The sequence below is a fragment of the Castanea sativa genome, chromosome 9, assembly GCF_040712315.1.
Source record: "Castanea sativa cultivar Marrone di Chiusa Pesio chromosome 9, ASM4071231v1".
Classification (NCBI taxonomy): domain Eukaryota; kingdom Viridiplantae; phylum Streptophyta; class Magnoliopsida; order Fagales; family Fagaceae; genus Castanea; species Castanea sativa.
In genome coordinates, this window is record NC_134021.1 from 31,546,990 (window position 1) to 31,565,607 (window position 18,618).

At 36.7% G+C, this 18,618-nt stretch overlaps 2 protein-coding genes across 3 annotated transcripts; one reads left to right on the forward strand and one right to left on the reverse strand.

Annotated features, from left to right (window-relative positions):
- Positions 1-4,682: 4,682 nt before the first annotated feature.
- On the forward strand, positions 4,683-8,685 carry LOC142610767 (uncharacterized). Its single transcript, XM_075782696.1, has 3 exons — positions 4,683-5,177; positions 6,601-6,862; positions 8,329-8,685. Exons 1-3 carry the CDS (start codon positions 5,004-5,006, stop codon positions 8,394-8,396), a joined length of 504 nt encoding a protein of 167 aa, XP_075638811.1. The 5' UTR covers positions 4,683-5,003; the 3' UTR covers positions 8,397-8,685.
- A 369-nt stretch (positions 8,686-9,054) lies between these two features.
- Positions 9,055-11,309, reverse strand: LOC142610766 (protein PNS1-like). Of its 2 annotated transcripts, XR_012839884.1 has the most exons (4): positions 11,077-11,300; positions 9,738-10,877; positions 9,426-9,641; positions 9,278-9,325 (listed from the first exon to the last, which is right to left on the reverse strand). XR_012839884.1 is itself a non-coding variant. In XM_075782694.1 (3 exons), exons 1-3 carry the CDS (start codon positions 11,176-11,178, stop codon positions 9,507-9,509), a joined length of 1,377 nt encoding a protein of 458 aa, XP_075638809.1. In that variant the 5' UTR covers positions 11,179-11,309; the 3' UTR covers positions 9,055-9,506. The 2 variants fall into 2 exon arrangements, 1 of the variants encoding a protein (XP_075638809.1); XM_075782694.1 differs by having other exon boundaries at positions 9,055-9,641; positions 11,077-11,309.
- Between the last annotated feature and the right edge of the window lie 7,309 nt (positions 11,310-18,618).

Consider the following 18,618-nt stretch of genomic DNA (forward strand, 5'->3'; position numbering starts at 1 on the left):
TTCTCACTTTATCATCTCCTTCATAAATGTGTATAGGGATACGGCGACCTATGATAAGTTTATCTTTTCTTCAGCTATCACAAGGATCTTTTGCCATTTTTCGGTCTCCTTTCCCATGTCGAATCCTTTCTTTGTCATGTGTGCCATTGATACAGTGACTGTTAGACTGAGTGAGGCCCAGCTTCGACTGAAGCGGCCACAGATCGAGACAGTGACCCCTTAAGCTTCTTTAGCTCTATCCACATTTACTTTTTCTTCTTCCACGGATGGTGTGACACTCAAGGCGATTATGGCGTAGCTTCAGTGCATGGATGCTCGCCTTGACACTATTAGCGATGAGTTGTGTCAGGTGAACACCCGTGTCAGTCGTATTGCACGATGACAAGCTTGCCTTGGTGGCTTTGTTGAGTCTCCCACTCTTTCTCCAGAGACTTCTGAGAATGAGGATGATGATGGTGGCTTTGATGACGATGGTGATGAGGATGATGATGCTAACTCTTCTGGTGAAACTGAGATGACTGCTTGAGTTACTTGCCCTTTGTCACTCGTGACAAAAAGTAGTTTTAAATATGAGAGTAGTCATGTATTTAAGGGGAGAGTTAGTATAGGATATTTTTGTTAGGGGGAGTGTCTATACTTGTTGAGGGATGTAGTGAGGACTTATGTATTTTTTTTCTTTTCTATCTTTTATAGATACATGGTTCTTACATTGTGATAGCAAACCTTGTATTCAGTTTGATATATATATATATATATATATATATATATATATATATATATATATATATATATTGAGGTTGTTATTACTTTCTTTCACCTATCTTTTCATGTGTTGTTTCTTTTCTCTCTTTATGCACATGCTTCTTATTACTTGTATGCAATATTTTAATTCTCTTTCACACTAAGATGTCGTGATGAGTTTTGCTTAAAGTGTTTCGGAAATACAGGTTGTCAAAGTCTTCTTGCCATGAACTCTCTTCTTGCAAAGTTTTTCAAGAGTTTGTGTTAGGATAGATTTTATTGTATTCAACAAGAGAGTATGAGTTTAGTGATTTATGAATTCTCTCATATGTTCATTTGTTTATTGTGGTTTTGTCACAAATTGCTAAAGGGGGAGATTGTTAGGACATATGTGATTCATGTTAGGAACATATGTGATTCATGTTAGGAACATATGTGATTCATGTTAGAAACATCTGTCATTTAGAATTGGCTAATCCTTTGACAAAACGCATTCCACTTGTAATTAGGTAGATCTAGGATGTGTTTAATACTTCAAGGAACAAGAGTTCAAGTCCAACTATTGAAGCCATGTAGATCTATCCAAGAAACAAGTGAAGAAGTATTGGATTTTAAACCTCGACAACTAGCTCGTCAGATAGCATCTATCGAGGTTTAAAAGGCTGCTTTAGCCTAATGCTCAACAACTGCTCGATTGATACTTTATCTATCAAGATTTATGAAAATCAGTTTTTCAGATCTGATTTCACTCCAATCCGTGTGTACATATTTAGGCTTTCTTTTCTCACAACCCTAAATATATATAAGGATTATTTTAAAGGCTGTAAAAGGTTGCACAGTTGCGCAAGTGTAGAGCAAAGTTTTGTTCATGCAAATTTTGATCGGAGATAGAATTTGCCCTAGTTCATCTTTCTCTTGAAGAAGCTACTGCGTTTGAACGCTGTTGGGTTTTGTGACCAAGGAGCTTCGTGATCTTCATCGTGTTGATGAACTGGAGAACTTTGCAGCTAACATCTTTCTCAAGTTGGAGATTAAGTCGCGTACTAAGATTCGTGCATCTATTGGTTAGTTACGTACTGGGAGCCGTGCATTGAAAATGAGAGATTGTCACTATAGAACAAGTCCAATTGTGTATTGAGATAAAGGTTCAACTGTAGGTTGATATAAGGTACTGAGATTATTTTACTTTTAACTACTTGTTGTGATAATAGTGGATTCTTGGGAGTGGTGACCTTAAAATCACCCATTGAGGTTTTTGCCTTGGAGGTTTTCCCTATTCGTAAACAAATCACCGTGTCAACTTTATTTTCCGTTGCATATTAACTTAGTTGGTGATTTGTTTGTGCTACCACATGTTTTGCATGTTAATTTGATTAATCAATTAACTTGACTAATTAATCAATTAATTCATTACAAGGGGTCAATACATTATTGGCCTATCATTGCAGCTTCTTGTCAATTCGCTTGTAGTAGAATGTTGCTAGCAGCTTTTTCTTTGATGTGAGTAAAAATAAGGGCACTGCCAAACGTGACAAAAGTAGCTTGTCATCAGTAGGACTAGTCATTAATGTTAATTTGCTGGACAAGTCATTGATGTTATTAATTTGCGATCTGATTCTCTATATTAGTTTTCCAGATTAGTGATGCTATTGCTTAATTCTAATTAGCTTTTCATAAGTATGAGTTAACCACATGAAATGGTCATCTCTTTCATGCAACCCTTTTTTTGGGATATAAGCATCCAACCTAAACCCATAGCTATTTTATCCTTATAATTGAAAAATTATCAATTATCTAATTATAGTTGATATTTAGATTGAAGTCCATGTAAAAACATAACATCTAGAATGCATATGCACATACAATTGAAGTCCATGTAACAAGATCAATTAAGCTCTAAAACAGAGCTGAAACACTGATATGCACTCATAATCATTTACATTATTACTTAACTTTCAGATGGTAAGAAACCTCCCAAAGGTTAATTATACCCCTTTATTAGCATGTTGTTGTTTACTTGTTTTTTATTTTTATTTTTATAATAAACTTATTATATATGATTTTGAACTAGATATTGTCAGGTTGAGCTAGATAAGCTAAAGTTCTTGAGTAATTATAGTTATTTAAATAATAACTAAATATCTAAGGCTCTATGCAAAGAGATATGCTCTCACGAACATTTTTTTAAGCACCAATAGTTATACTACTTAGATGTAGATATTTCAATTGCCACTGGAGTTGCAGAATGGACAATAAGAAATTCCTACAAGTTAGAAGTTGCCCTCTTGAGAACTTAAGAATGAAATCCAGACATGAAGATGCTTTTAATTGTAGTGGATTTAAAATAAAATAAAAAAAGAATTTTCCCTTATAAATGGATTTCTTTGTAGTTGTTTTGCTTCTTTGAGATACTTTGCAACAAGAGACCTTCTTGTAGTACATGATGAAAGTGAGTTACATATCAAATCAAGTTATAGATATTATGAGATAAATTTTTTCATATTTAGCTCCAAGTGCAAGTAGTTGGCCTGATTTCTTTGGATCATCTATGGTATATACAAACAGAACTAGTGAATTCTTTATCTTTTCATATGTGAATTTGGAAAAGTGATTTCTTAGTAAACAAATTTTATCATATACAAATAGATAATCTTGGGTGAATAGAAAAAGATACCAACAAGGGTTATGTTTTAAAGTGTTAATTATTTTTAAAAATTAAATTAACGGTAAGTGATCAACACGAAGGCTCAAACCAAGGTATCCTGGTTAAAACACGCTTGTTTTACCATTAAGTTATTGCCTTTAAGATGTTTGAAAATACATATACATGTAGACAATTCTATGCATGAATGTTAATTATTTTATGCTTACCACTAAGTTAATATATAAAGATCTCACAATTAAGTTTGAATTAATATTTTATAAAATCTCTAATGGTTGAATAAGAGATTTGGGGTTTAATTTCCGCCTACATCAAAAACTGATTAGTGTTTTGGTCTAATGATAAAGAGCTATCATCAGGAGTGAACGTCATATGTTAAAACTCTAAAAAAAAAAAATAACTTAGGATAATCTTTATGCATGAATGTGCTTGAGAAATTTGGGATTCGTGTTTGCAAGGTAGGCCACACTTTGCAGTTTTCAACCATATTTTCATTATATATGTCAATGTGACCTATTTCAAATGTCCAACCTTAATAATAGAAAATAACTGCTCGTGGGGATATCAATATGACTCAGTGTGATCAATTTCATTATGCATTTTAGTGTGATCTAGGTCACACTTTGCAATTTTCAACCATATGACTGTACTTTAGAATTGGCCTACAATTTTATGATAATAGTATCATTCTAACAAAAACGTATACTTAGAAACAAAATCCTAAAAACCAAAATAAAATACCAATAATGAAAAGAAGCAAAAAACAAATACCAACAACATTGTAATATACAACTTGGGGAAGTCCATAAAGTCACCCAATAAACATAACCTCTCTCTTTTGTCTCTTAAAAATGGTTTGTTTGATACATTATTTTACTAAAGAATACTCCAAAAACAATTTAGTTATTAGTGTATTTTTAACTACTATTGGTCACTCCACAAGTACAAATACTTGTGGGGTGTTAGAGGGGGAAGGAGTAAGGGCCAAGGTTAAAGCCTTTAGGTAGGAGCTTTCTGCACACCCATGTGAAATCAATCCCAAAACATTAAATCAAACCCACACAATAGCATCAACAAAATGCCCACAAACCCATTTGAAATCAAAACCCACAAACAACAACAAAATCCCTATTTTCCAAACCCACATAAATCAATTTCAACAATCCTAAACCCTAAATCAAAACCCACACAATAGCATAGCACAATCCCTATTTTCTAAACCCACTCAAACCCATAGCATATCAACCAAATAAAACAAGGAAAATTTCATAGAGATGAGGAGAGTGATGTTATTTGAAAATTGAAAACTGGTAAGAGTTCTCTAAATTCAATGGTCAAAGTTCAAACACAATGAAATACTTAACTCAAACACTGCAGAATAAAATTTCTTACCAAACACTTTTTTTTTTTTTGCTCACAAATTTTAGTGTTTAAATACTTTTCAACTGTTATTTGGAATATCCGCCAAACTGGCCTAAACTCCTTTCAAAGTTTTACCCATCTCCCCCAATTCTGTGGATCGTTAAAAAAGAGGCTCTCTCAATCCTTATTAACGCTCAAAACAGCGATTCCTCCAAAGCTCCCTGTTTCGAAGATTGTAATGGATTCTGCTACTCTGAACACGACATCATTTATACTTTCCCATAAATCTCCATCCAGCTTTACAAAATCAAATTTCAATAACAATAATAGGATTCTGTCTGGGTTTCATTACTGTGGAAGAAGAAGCAAGCCCATTTCAAGAACTTGCGCCTCTGTTTCCAAAGACCAAAGGGTATGTATTTCCTCTCATTTCAAAGTTCTTAATGTTTTTTGAATTCTGATTCAGTGACTAGCTTAGAATGGGTGCCATAACTGTCGAGTTTGGTTGTCGGTTCTTTGCACTTTTACGGTATGTTTGAATTGGGAGAGGACAAGTTTATATGCATCTTGAGAAAGGAAAAAAAAAAACAAGGAATCTTATCGTTGTGAATTGGTGTTGTATATTAGTCTTTTTGGGGGTTCAGTGGATGATGCCTAAAGGCATAAATAATAGACTTATTTATTGGCAAGGACAATTTGATCCTTCACTTTTTTTTTTTTTTTTTAATGTGTTAATAACACAAATTTCCTCTATTGAATTTCTTTCTTCTCTTTTATTTGACGGTAGATACTCTTTGTGTTCATTATCGTGAGCATCAAGTATTTCTCCTTTTTGATAAAGCTTCATTACTTATTAAAAAAATGAGGTGTATTTGGCTAGAAGGGAATGCTAGAAGCTTGAAGGGGGATGAAAGGACCATTTTAGATTTGTTATATTTTTGTAATTTGATAGATGTTTGTAATTTGCAAGCTTGATTGTATGGTCCTAATTGTATACACCCTGTATACTTGGGTGACTATTTCTTGGTCTCAATTGAATTCATTACTTGTCCAAAAAAAAAAAAAAGAAGAAGAAGAAAGGAACATTTTAGATTTGAAACTTCTGTTTTTCAAAATCAAGTTGGAACGGTTGGCAGCATCAGGATTTTTTTTTTCATATTGAATCTTTTATTAGATTTCATTGATCATTGTAATATTAGAGTTTATTTGTGGGTGTACCTGTTGTATGTACTCAGGTTACACACCTTTGTTTCTCAATGAAACTTTTTATTTATCAAAAAACAAGTTGGTATGCATGATTACAACCAATGACGTCGAGCTCAAATGATGCCTCCAGCCCTTATAAGAGCTAGGTGGAGGGTGAGATCATGGCTTCAAGAACCACCAGGTGCATGTGTAACTTACCAACCAAGAAAAGATGATATCAATGATTAGCAAATCAACTAGTTTTTATGAGACCTATCTTGGATTGAAATAATGAGTGAAATCCTGTGCCTTTTTCCTTCTCTTGTAAGCATGACCTCCTAGGGGTTTAACATGATCTGATAACCAACCTATCTGTGTCATGTGCTTGGAATCTGTCTGAAAGCAATAAGATGGCTTTCTGAATGATGAATTTCACTGTACTTGATTTTTTTCCCCTTATTTTTTTCTCATAATCTAAATGCTTGATTGCTTTTGAATCAAATCGCTACTGCATTGTGTTTATCACTTTATATATATGCATTCATGTGTATGCACATGTTTGTAATTCAGTGTTGTCTTCTATTTTTCTCTTTTCAGTTGAATGCAATTTATTATGGTTATTGCTTTCTAAATTACTATTATTTTTTTAGGCTAAGTCAAGTTCAGCAGGAGATGTGCATAGACGAAGAAGCAGCCTTGAATCCCTGTTTTGTTATGATAAGGCAATACCAGAAGAAAGAATTGAGAAGCCTATTGGGATATCTTTGGCTGAAAAAGCAATTGGAGAGAATCCCCGATGCACAGATTGCAAAGCAAAAGGTGCAGTCCTTTGCACAACTTGCTCTGGTTCAGGCTTATATGTTGACTCAATATTGGAGAGCCAGGGCATTATTGTCAAAGTCCGCTGCCTAGGTAAATTACCTTCCCTCTCAAAACACAACCCAGACAATTGCATGTACATATACATGGACATTCATGCAGTCTACTTGTATTCCGGCTGTAAAGTAGAATTATTTGGTACCATGATGTGTGTTCATAATGAACCAAACTGACCATTACTTCTAACATCCTTTACTAGGACCAAGTTCAAACGAAAGCTAAGAACTCGTTTAAATTTTAACAGGGAGTAGAAAAACTGAAACTGTGAATTTATTTACTTTTTTGGTGGGACGCAAGCTATTTAGTTATGATTTAGGAGAGTTGATAGGGTGGGGGGGCCATAAGGATGGTATGTTGTTTAAGTTGCATTGAAATTTTCTTATTTTGTAATTGAGGCCTGGTCCTCCATACCTAAATCAAACAAATATAATCTAAGCAAAAAGAAGAGGAAGGAAAAGAAAGAAGCGAAGCAAAACCAACAGTGGTAATATCTGTTGACCAAAGTGGCAGGCATGGTTTATAGATGTAAGGAAAGCTGCTTCATAACGTATATTATTTATCATGATCTCTCACAGCCACATTGTAGATGATTGTTATATTCATGAATGGTACTATATGTTGATTATGGCTACACTGCTCCCAGTTGAAATGTATCTTAGATTTACTAATTTTTATAAGTAGTAAGTACTACGATTTTACTTTTACTGATCTTCATGATGTACTACCATTGCCAGTTTTACTTAGTATGCGTTAAGAAGGCAATAGTTTTTAATCGCCAAACTTAGCTAAGTAGTTGTTTTTACTTATCTTTTTTCTAAAGCTTGTCAGTGCTAATTCACCTCTCTTATTTTAAGAACCTTTATCCAGTGCAGGATCATCCTTTTCAACTGATACACATCATCAATATAAGCAAGTTTAAATGGTCCTTCCATTATTATGACCTTAAATGGATATCTCTAAAATCTCACAGTACACTAATTTTCATTGCCATTTTTAATTTTGTATTTTATTCATTTATCACAACATCTTCATCCCAGCTCACGATCCTGATGGATGCTTTTCTTGGTTGGTCGATACTTTATCCAGTGTAGTTCTCTTTTTGGAATTTCACTTCTTTTCATCTCTAGTGTGACAATATTATAGACTATGAGAACTCTAATTTAAGCACTAGATGTAATGAATTGACCAAAGTTGTCCTTAACTACCCCCATCTACTAATCAGCTAGAATGTCATTATCTGAACTTTCAATACATATGAAATATTAAATCTTAACTACCCCCATCCACTAATCACCAAATTCTGAGTGTCAGTATCTCAATTTGCATTAGATTTGAAATATTTGTTTATCTTATAAACATTAGATTCCAAGGTTGCCTATTTAAAACTATCCACTGGGAAAATTTAGTTTTTGACAATGTTCTGTTTTATTCAAATGATTTTATTCAGGATGTAAACAGTTTCACTACTATATTCTAATCTTCTAATTATTGTAATGTAGGTTGTGGGGGAACTGGTAACATCATGTGTTCAGAATGTGGTGGGCGAGGCCACCTTGGACCGAAATGATTTGTGGTTTTGCTTCTGTTCCGTTTCTTCAATTTTGTTGTAGCCCTTTCTGCTGTAATAATATTTAATTATGCAATTTTATGACACATTCTAGTTATGTAGCCTGTGATGTTATTATTTTTTTTTTTTTTTGAGAATGAGAATGAGCCTGTGATGTTATTTGGTTCAATAGTTGTTGACATGTGATAAATTTTCACGGTTGGTGATCTGTGTTATATTTACAGAAATGTTTTATAGCAATGTATCTGATACTATTTTTTTTTTTCATTAAGGGTATTTTTTTTCCTAAGATATTCGCCTCCTTGATATTATCAATTGGAGCTGCTTAAGATGGACAAATGCCGAGTTTTACTGTTTCCCATTTCTTTCCCTGTACATGGCAAATGAAAAGCTAAAATGCGTCACATATTATTTTGCCCTCTGAGAGACCAAAACTTAATGAGGTTTATTACATTGGAGATTTTATGGAAACCTTCATTTGTCGAGTTTTACTGTTTCCCATTTCTTTCCCTGTACATGGCAAATGAAAAGCTAAAATGCGTCACATATTATTTTGCCCTCTGAGAGACCAAAACTTAATGAGGTTTATTACATTGGAGATTTTATGGAAACCTTCATTTGTATCCTTTGTTACATTGGAGTTTTTTATCCTCTAGATCTTTCAATCAGCTTTTATTCTGGTATTTGACTTCAGGAGTCCAATATTTGCAAGAATTACACAAAAGAAAAGGATTATTTTCAAATCATTGTCACACTAAAAGCTTCATATGGTACCAATCAACAAAAGAAAAAGAAGATGTATTCTCTATCTGGTTATCCTATATATATCTATAATTTCACTTAACCAAAAAAAACTTGAAGATAGTTGTTCAAGTAGCAACTTGTGAGTAGCGGTTCCAGTTAGATCCCAATCTGCTCTTATTCTCTATCTGCAATATTTTCAAATCATTGTCACTAAAACCTTCATATGGTACAAATCAACCCCACACACAAAAAAAAAAAAGGAAAAAAAGAAGAAGCGTTCTCTACCCGGTATATCCTATACATGCCTAAAGTTGCTCAAATAAAAACTTTTCACGGTTCCAGTTTGCTCTCGAGTCCCATTGATTGTTAAACACGATATCTCTGAAACTCTTGAATGCGATCTGGGATGGTCGAATCGAATTGAGGGTTCTGTGGGTTCTCTGCGTAAGCAATGTAGTAAGCTGAAACGCACGCTTGTGGCCAAGCCAGAGCTACCCGACACTGAAACACACACAAACATCAAGGGAATTTCTTTTCTTTTGAGGTTTTAATATTGCTGAAAAGCTATTCAATTTTCAATTACAGCTTACTACTTACCATGAAATAGCCAACCAAGAAAGCATAGATTGATACTTCAGTAGCTTGATTCTCGTGAATAGCAAGCGCCCATGTTCCACTTATTAGGCTACATATAGCACCCCCTGCCACCCCAAAGAGGAAACAGAATGACCCAGTTAGATCAGAGTCAATTAGCGTTTCCAATCCAGCCCTCCCGAACATCCGCCAAGCATCAGTCGATGCCTGCACAAACCCCTTGTTATAGACCCCGACGTACACAAAACCCCACCGGTTCCCGTACGATATAAGGGTTGAAGCAAGGCCTGCATAACAATCAGCACAAGAAAACAAGAACTCATCTCTATCCCCTGCTATCAACTTCAAGGTTCGAGCTGAGCCCCGAATAACCCCAAGAATTGGAACCAGGGTTGAGCCAATGCAAATGCTTCCCATACAGTACTTGATTGTGTCATGGAAAGCTGCACAAATGTCCATGTCAGCCCCGCAGGCGAAGTGCAAGAACTTCACGCGAGATATTGTAACTATCAATGTGTTCTTGATGACATGCATAGTCCCGGCCAGGCTTAGCAGGATGACTGAAATGAACAAGGTATCTAAGCTGGTTCTGGAGGCAGTAGCCCCTCCAATGCCAGACATCAAGAAACAAGAATAAAGAGTACTGATAAGGATTGATAGAATGACTAACACTACAGTTTTAGCAGGATAGAAAGCCATAGCTACTGATAAAATCTGTGTAGCATACTCGAATCGGGGATTGACCCAACAAGCATAGAGGGATAGAATGAGGGCAGAAACTACAGCAATCACACCAACCGCTAAAGCCCCAGCAGAGCCTATTAAAAGGAGTAGAATGCCAACTGCAAATGTTAGCAAAGGACTAAGCCAAAAGGCTGCCTTGAGGGCTGTTGAGTGGTTGTATCCAGTTAACCATTGCCATATGAAAGCAACAATTCCAGCAGATGCTGCTGAAGTGAGCAGTGGAGGAAACCATTTCTGGGGGTGGAAATGGTGCTTGTGACCATTAGAAAGGAGGCCATGGATTATCAGGAAGATTACCAAGATTGTGATTAGGATCAGATGTACATAGAAAAGAATTCTAAAGACCCTCCTGATGATCTGCCCTGCCGTCGTTTCAATTGAAGTTGTTGATTCTTGTATCTGCAATCACAACAAAATCAAGTTGAGATAAAACAAGAAAGTCAACTAATATATAATAAGGAAGATGGAATAAAGAAGAAAGGCGCGGCTTATTGCAGTAGCCAAGGAACTAAAGCTAGAACAAGAAATGAAAAGGCATTGGAGGATTCAGAAGAAGAAAACACGAACAAGAAATGGTTTAGAGAGAGAGAGAAAGAACCTTGATGGGATTTGTGGATGGAAGCTTATCTTCTTGAGTTTGTATGTAATTCCTCTGCATAGTTATGGAAGTATTATTAAATGAGTCCTTCGAACTTGCCATGTGATATTTCAATATCTCCACTTTAAGTTTTTTTTTTGAAGAGCCTTGATATTTTCCTTCATTATTTTCTTGGTCTTCACGTTTTAGCAAAGTCTGCTGGAAATTTTTGCAAACAACAGGAACTTCTGTTTTGTTATCACTCGAAAGACTAAAAAATTTGCTCAAAAGTCTCCTAAAGACTAAAACTAATCAATATTACAAGCAACTGACCGAGTCCTACTCCCACCCATCTCTTTCAAACTTTTATTGCCCAAGTAGTTTTAATATTTGGAACTGTGGTTTGGTTGTGCTGATGTGTCATGGTGACATGAAAGAAAGATCAATATGTTGTCAGTGATGATGATAACCGGTAAATTTTGCGACATCCCTAGATAATTTATATAAATTTTACATACAATAGAGGGTGTTTATATTATGTAAAAAAAAAGTTATATTTGTTTTTGGGGGAAAGAGTGAAAGAGAGGGAGGAAAAACTTTCTACTTTGACTGCAATAATTCAAACTTGGGGATGGTGCAATAATTTGTACATTAAAGATTGGGTTAGGTTACCAAGATGATTTACGGATGCTTGCAGTGCATGTTGATTGTCGACCAAGAACTTGGTACCTTTTTCTTTAAAAAAAAAAAGAACTTGGTATCTTTCTTTAATCATCAGAGCTGCCAAGATTTTTAATAAGTGGTGTAACTTTTAAATTTATATATAAGATGTTCTAAAAAAATTTATTTCAACGTATTAAAAAGTTCTTTTATTTATTTTAGCACAATATTTAACATTACATCCTACACCTCATTTTTTATTTTAACATGTCACCTATTAAAATAATCTAAAACAATACCCACGATCTATTAAAAAAAAGTAATAAAGAGAGAGAGAGAGAGAATACAATAGCATGCGTTAAAATAATTTGGCTTATGACACATGCGATGGAGGTGAATTTTTTGTGTTTGGTATGCCAAATGCTCTAAAAGTTTAATAACATTTGATATTTTTGTGTGTTTTATTCATTTATAGATTCACGATGTGATGACATTGTAACAAAAAAAAAAATTACACTATCACCCTAAATTATATCACATATTACATTTTACACCCTAAACTTTCAGAATGCCAGTTAGCACCTTAAATTATAACCCATGTTACACTTTGCACCTCGACGTCAAGTTTGCTATTACCTTGGATGTAAAACTCAATCACGTGCAAATCATGTAACTCTTGCTTAAGTGGCACCAAGTCAAAAGGTCTAAAGGAGTCACGTGATTAGCACATGATTAGGTTTTCCATCCAAGATAACTGTAGCATTAATGTAAGATTGTAAAGTGTAATACGAGTTATAGTTTAGGGTGCTTACATTCTGAAAGTTTAGAGTGAAAAGTGCACTCGGATGTATAGTTCAGGGAAGTAAAATGTAATTTCTCAAAATAATAATAATTATAATAAAACTTTACTTCTTTAGATAGCTCTAAAAAACAATCACCTCCTTAAATTGTATATGCTTATTGATGATGCACAAAATCGTCAGTGAGTTAATTATCGAGACACGTAGTGGCGAAGGAATACCTGAAGAATGAAGAATCTATAGAAAGCACCAGTAGAGTGCCAGCCAAAGACACTCCAAAGGTTAAGTTAGTGACTCGATGATCTCCAATAACTCTAAACTATGAGAGCTAGGAAATTCTACGTACCTCGGAGAAGAGGAGGCTTGGTGGTTAATATAGTGATATAAAGCTGACCCAGTTTTCGTGAATGTAGGCTTTTCCCTTATAGAGAGTGAGGTGGAGTTAATATCCTAAGATCCTTGAGCCTAAGTTCCCATATTTGGAGGATATGAAGTTGTAGAAGGATCTTTGGGCGCGATGTGCAATTTATTTTCTTATGGAGTGGAGGACACACAAAATGGTGTGCAAGGCTAAGTATACAGGATCGTTTGTCATAGGGTATTCTTCTGTTACCATAGTGCATTGGAGGAGTAGGTTTGGATTAGGTCACTTCAGTGGTGATCAGATGCAAGGTACTAGACAATCCTTGGTACCCTGAAGATCCTCTTGCACCTGACTATCCTATGGAGGCTTGATGACTCTAGTGTGTTAGATTAATCTTATGATGACGAAAATGTTCCCTATCAGCTGCCCCTTATTCCGTGATTGTTTGGGGTGTCAGACGAGCTGCAGAATGTGACGGGTCACGCCGTTTATTTAGGTTTATGGTTATTTGTGGTTTGCGCCTTTCTAGTGTCATAATGGTCCGAGCATTTAAAGAAGTGACACGTGGCGCTTTGTGGTTGGTCCATTTAAAATAGTGGTGTCTTTTCGTTGCCCCACATCCTTCACATATAAATCGTCAATTTCCCTTTCAAACCTTTCTATTCACTCATTTTACATCGGAAACACATATTGACTTCAAAGGTTGACTTTTTTGGCTCTTATCGTTTGTTTGTCACGTAAAGTCGTCATTCGTTTTCGAATCATTCATTCGTCTCAGTGAGCCGCTTTCGTCCTTGTCTTTATATTATGCACTTTTCTTTTTTAATAAAGTTGTCTGGACAAGTATGACTTGATATCGAGTGGGAGTAGTTTCTTAGTTTTCGTTCGTTATTGTAGGTGTGAGGAATTCGAATGAATCCGAGTCGACAAGTAGTTCTAGGTTGTTTGTCCGAGAGGTGTTGAATAATTAGGTTTCCTAGCTTGATTTTGGGTTTCATGTTGACAAACAAGCTCAACTTGTAAGTAGGGGAGAATCGTCAACTACAATGGTGTAAGGGGAAGACCCTGCTCTTGATAATCCTAGTCGAGTCTTTCGTGATTTCATTTTTCCTGAGGATTGAGTAGTAAATGAGTTCCTTTCGAGGTTTCTCGATGAATATTTCTGGAGGGTTCGTCCACATTTCTAAATCCTTGATAATGTGCCTATTAGACAGGCAAAGGAAGGGGAGAAGTGTTACATAGGTGACACTTAGGATATTAGCTTCTATGAGGCTAACTTCACCGGGGGTTTGAGGCTCCCTCTATATAGGATCACTAGGGTTTTGGTGAGGAGGCTAGACATAGCTATCCCCCAACTATCATAAAACGCCTGACATATCTTTGTCAGAGCTCAAGTACTTTGGAGTATCATAAGTGAGGGTTGTCAAAGCTTGACCCTAGATGACTTCTTTCACTATTATAAACCTTAAGGGATCCCTCAATCCCATGGTTTTTATAACTTTGTTTGTTGAGGTGAGTCGGTGAGGTTTGTTGCTGACATGCCAACTTCTAACAGGACTTATAAGCATAGGTACTTCTTTGTATAAGGTGCCAATTGGATGTGTAGTCATGAAGAGTGGGAGGAGGAGGGGGGCTTTGATTGTACATGATGGCTTTTGCCTAAGTTTGGTGAATCATCTGCCCCTATCTCGACTTGTTTTGAACATGAATAGGATGCATAGGTATTGTGATGCTGTTATGTAGTGAGGTAAGCGAAGGTGATTCAACATGAACATGCACATTTGTTTGATGGTTAACATGATGAATTTGTGTTTGATGGTTAACATGATGAATATGCTTGGTTGATGCCATGAGTATGTGATGAATGTGTTGATGCCATAATGATATGCTTGTTACCTTGTGATATGTGTTGTTTGGATAAAATGATGTGCATGTTTATATGTATGTTAGGACATGTAATGCCTGGATATATGTAGGGAGATGAATCCATGCCATGAGATATGATATGAGATGCTATAATGTACAATATATGTATGTGTTAGATGAATGCTAGGATGATGTGATGATATGAGATGCTACGATTAGATGATATGTTCCATGTTTATATGAATGGTAGGTTGTATGCTAGATGCATGTTAGGATAGATTGTGTGTGCATGTGTGTGTTAAATAACCTATTAGAGGACCCTTTGATGGAATTATGATGTGAAACATAATGAGTGGAGGCTGACCCACGAGTTAGATGGGGTTTGGTCTTTAGCACCTTCCTATCCCTATACCTAAACTCTAAACATGTGCTTTGGTAAGACTAGTCCTTCCATGAAGGGCACTATATATATGGTTGTTAGAACTAATCTAGGTGGCGACACCATTTTCATCCTCCACCGCATTCCACTTGGACAAGGCCTGTTCCCCTCCAAAGAAAAGAGACGCCGTCCCACAAAAAAAGGCAGTCGTGGGCGCTTGTGCCACATAGATGAAGCTGTTTTGGCTATTTGATCAGAGTCTATGTTTTCTTCCCTAGGGTTTTGCATGAACTTGACTTCTAGGTTTTGAACTATGAGACACTTCACCAAGCTTAAATATTTTTTCATATGTTTGCCTTTTGCCTCATAGTCTTCATTGACTTTCCCAACTATCACTTAAGAGTCACTATGGATAATCATGGAAAAGACCCCTGCCACTTTGGCTAAGTTGATACTTGCCAATAGAGGCGTGTACTCAGCTTTTCTTATTGGTCGTTGGGAAATGGAGTTGTATGATACACTCTATCACGTCCCTTTCAGGATATTGTAGGAAGATGCCAATCATTCCAACGTGTCGATTGGATGAACCATAGATCTTGACTATCCATGGAGCTTCCCCCCAGCCCTCATCCTATTTTGACTTGAATTCTGCAATGAAAGTTGGCTAATGTTTGAGCTTTCATGCCATCCTTAGACAATATTGTATGTTGAACTCACTTAACTCAATTGCCCATAGAACCGATCGTCTAGCGGTCTTCGAATTGTTCATTTTTTTTTCTTTAGGGATTGGAATGTCAGGATTACTATAGTGTGAGCTTGGAAGTACAGCCTTAGCTTGCAGGCGGCCCGTAATCAGGGTGAATTCTAGCTTCTCCATAGGGGGGTATCTCTCTTCCACTCCCCTTATTACCCTGCTTGTGTAGTACACTAACATTTTCACTTGTTCCTCTTCTCATATAAGCAAGCTGATGGTAGTTGGTGAAACTACTTGGTAGAGAGAGAGCTCCTCATTTGGTTTGGACAGGTAGAGCAAAGGTAAAGATGCCTTGTATGCCTTCAACTCCTCGAAGGCCTTTTGACAACCGTCTGTCCACCTAAGGGTCTTCTTCAATATCTTAAAGAAAGGTAAGCATTTGTCTGTAGCCCTCGAAACGAATTGGTAAGGACCGCTATTTATCCATTCAGGTTAAGCTTCATGTTTTAGAGTCGGAGAGTCTTGAACATCTCTTGGAGGTTATCCAAGTAATGATCTTTTATCTTGCTTTACACCAATATATTTTCCAAGTACACCTCAATGTTTCTTCCAATTTGTTCATTGAACATTTTTCTCACAAGTCTTTAGTAAGTGATACTCGTATTCTTCAACTCGAAGGGCATGACCTTGCAGTAAAACAACCCTTGACTAGTGACGAACGAAATCTTCTCTTAGTCAGACTCATCCATCTTGGTCTGATTGTATCCTAAAAAAGCATTTATGAAGCTAAGGAGCTGATGAGAAACCATCGAGCCTACCAGTAGATCAATCTATGGGAGAGGGTAGCTATCCTTTAAACATTCTTTGTTCAGGTCCGTGATGTCCATACACATATTTCACTTGCCATTAGGTTTCTTGACCATTAATACATTAGCCAACCAATTGGGGTAATAGACCTCTTTTGTGAATCCTACTTATAAGAGTTTTTGGACCTATTCTGCTACAAACTTGTCTCTTTTAGGGGCAAAGACTAATCTCTTCTGTCGGATGGGTCGAAAAGATGAAGAGACTTGAGGTGATGGACCATCACACCTGCGTCAATCCCTAGTATGTCTTTGTGGCTCCAAGCAAACAAGTCTATGTTGCCTTTTAAGAAGAGTATGAGACTCTTATGAGTCAAAGTATCCATTTGAGTCCCAATGCGAGTGACCCGGTCTGGGTAATTGTCATCATGAGGAATCTCTTCCAGCGTTTTAGTTGGTTCTACTACTACCTAATGATCCTGAATGTTCAATGCTTGTAGTTGATCTTCCATTTTGAGCATTGTTACATTGCACTTTTGTGCAACAATTTGATCTCCTCGTGCTTCCCTTACTCCGTACTTTATAGGGAACTTGACCAGGAATTGGTAGGTGGAGATGGCAGCCCTAGAGGAGTTGAGGGTAGGTCTTCTAATAATGGCATTGTGCGCGGATGGGTAGTCAACTTCCAGGAAGCTTACAACCCTTGTCAGTTGCTAAGGGTAGAAACCAATGGTGACTAGTAGGGTGATGATTCCCCTAGGGAACACCTTAGTCCTGCTAAAACCCACAATGTGGGTATTTGACGGATGAAGTTCCTCCTTGTTGATTTTCATTTGCTGGAAGAATGGGTAATAGAGTATGTCCGCTAAGCTTCCATTGTCCACTAAGATCCATCTGGTAGTGTATTTAGACATTGATAAGGCAATTACCAAGGCATCGTCATGGGGGTGATGAAGTCGTTGTGCATCTTCATCCTTAAAGGCAATGGGTGAACCATTTAGCTTGTGCTGTTTGGGTGGCCGACTCGTGATTTGTATGCTTTGTACCATGCAAAGATAAGTTTTCCTTAACTACTTAGAGGATCCAACTGTTGTGGTACTCCCTACTATCACTCTTATCTCTCCGAGTGGTGTTCTAGGACGTTCTTCTACCCTGCCTTAGGGTTCCAAATCCCTAGGGGGTGCCTGTCAATCTTCTCTCATATGATGAATCGTTCCAACTTCCCTTGCTTGATGAGGGTTTCAATTTGTTGCTTCAAGTCATAGCAATCATAGGTGTCATATCCATGGTCACAATGGAATCAACAATATTTGTTCCTTGGTTGTTTGTTTAGGTCACCCTTTAACTTATCCGACCATTTGAGCACCGGGTCGTCTCTATCTTGCGTCAGTACCTATTCTAGTGGAGTGTTCAGCGGGATGAAGTTTAATCATCCGACAGAGGGTTTAGTCCTCCTGTCGTTCATCTTGTCAGTTGTCCAGGGAGCCTCCCTTCTTCCGTAAGGGCGAGTGTCGTCTTGAACATCTTTCTTCTTCCCCTTCTCATCTTGGGTTATCATGGAATCTTTGGCATTCATGTACTTAGTAGATTTAAATAACATATCTCCTATAGTCTTCAGATCATTCTTATATACATAGAAAAGGAATTGTCTCAACCAAAGTCCATTGCTTGATGTGTAGTGGGCTAGCAGACGATCGCTTGTGCCTTTGTTCCTTAATAAAATGTGTGATGAAGTGGTTGTTTAGTTCTTTGAAGGATAAGACAGAGTTTGGGACGATCTTGTTGAACTAGATCTTGGCTAGTCCCTTCAAAGTAGTTGGGAAGGCCTTGCACATTATCTCACTTGGCATGCCTTGGAGGTGCATGATAGTTTTCAAAGACTTGAGATGATTGAACGGGTCTTTAACCCGTTGTAGGTCTTTATCTAAGGCATTCAAAATTTGGGTGGTAAGAGACAAGATGTGATTTAACCATGAAGGGAAAGTTAGTATGGTGGA

Coding starts and splice junctions, on each gene's coding strand:
- LOC142610767 (XM_075782696.1), top strand. CDS start 5,004: ATGGATTCTGCTACTCTGAACACGACATCATTTATACTTTCCCATAAA. Junction 5,178..6,600: donor CTGTTTCCAAAGACCAAAGG/GTATGTATTTCC, acceptor TTATTTTTTTAG/GCTAAGTCAAGTTCAGCAGG. Junction 6,863..8,328: donor TGTCAAAGTCCGCTGCCTAG/GTAAATTACCTT, acceptor ATTGTAATGTAG/GTTGTGGGGGAACTGGTAAC.
- LOC142610766 (XM_075782694.1), bottom strand. CDS start 11,178: ATGGCAAGTTCGAAGGACTCATTTAATAATACTTCCATAACTATGCAG. Junction 10,878..11,076: donor CATCCACAAATCCCATCAAG/GTTCTTTCTCTC, acceptor TTGTGATTGCAG/ATACAAGAATCAACAACTTC. Junction 9,642..9,737: donor TCTTGGTTGGCTATTTCATG/GTAAGTAGTAAG, acceptor TGTGTGTTTCAG/TGTCGGGTAGCTCTGGCTTG.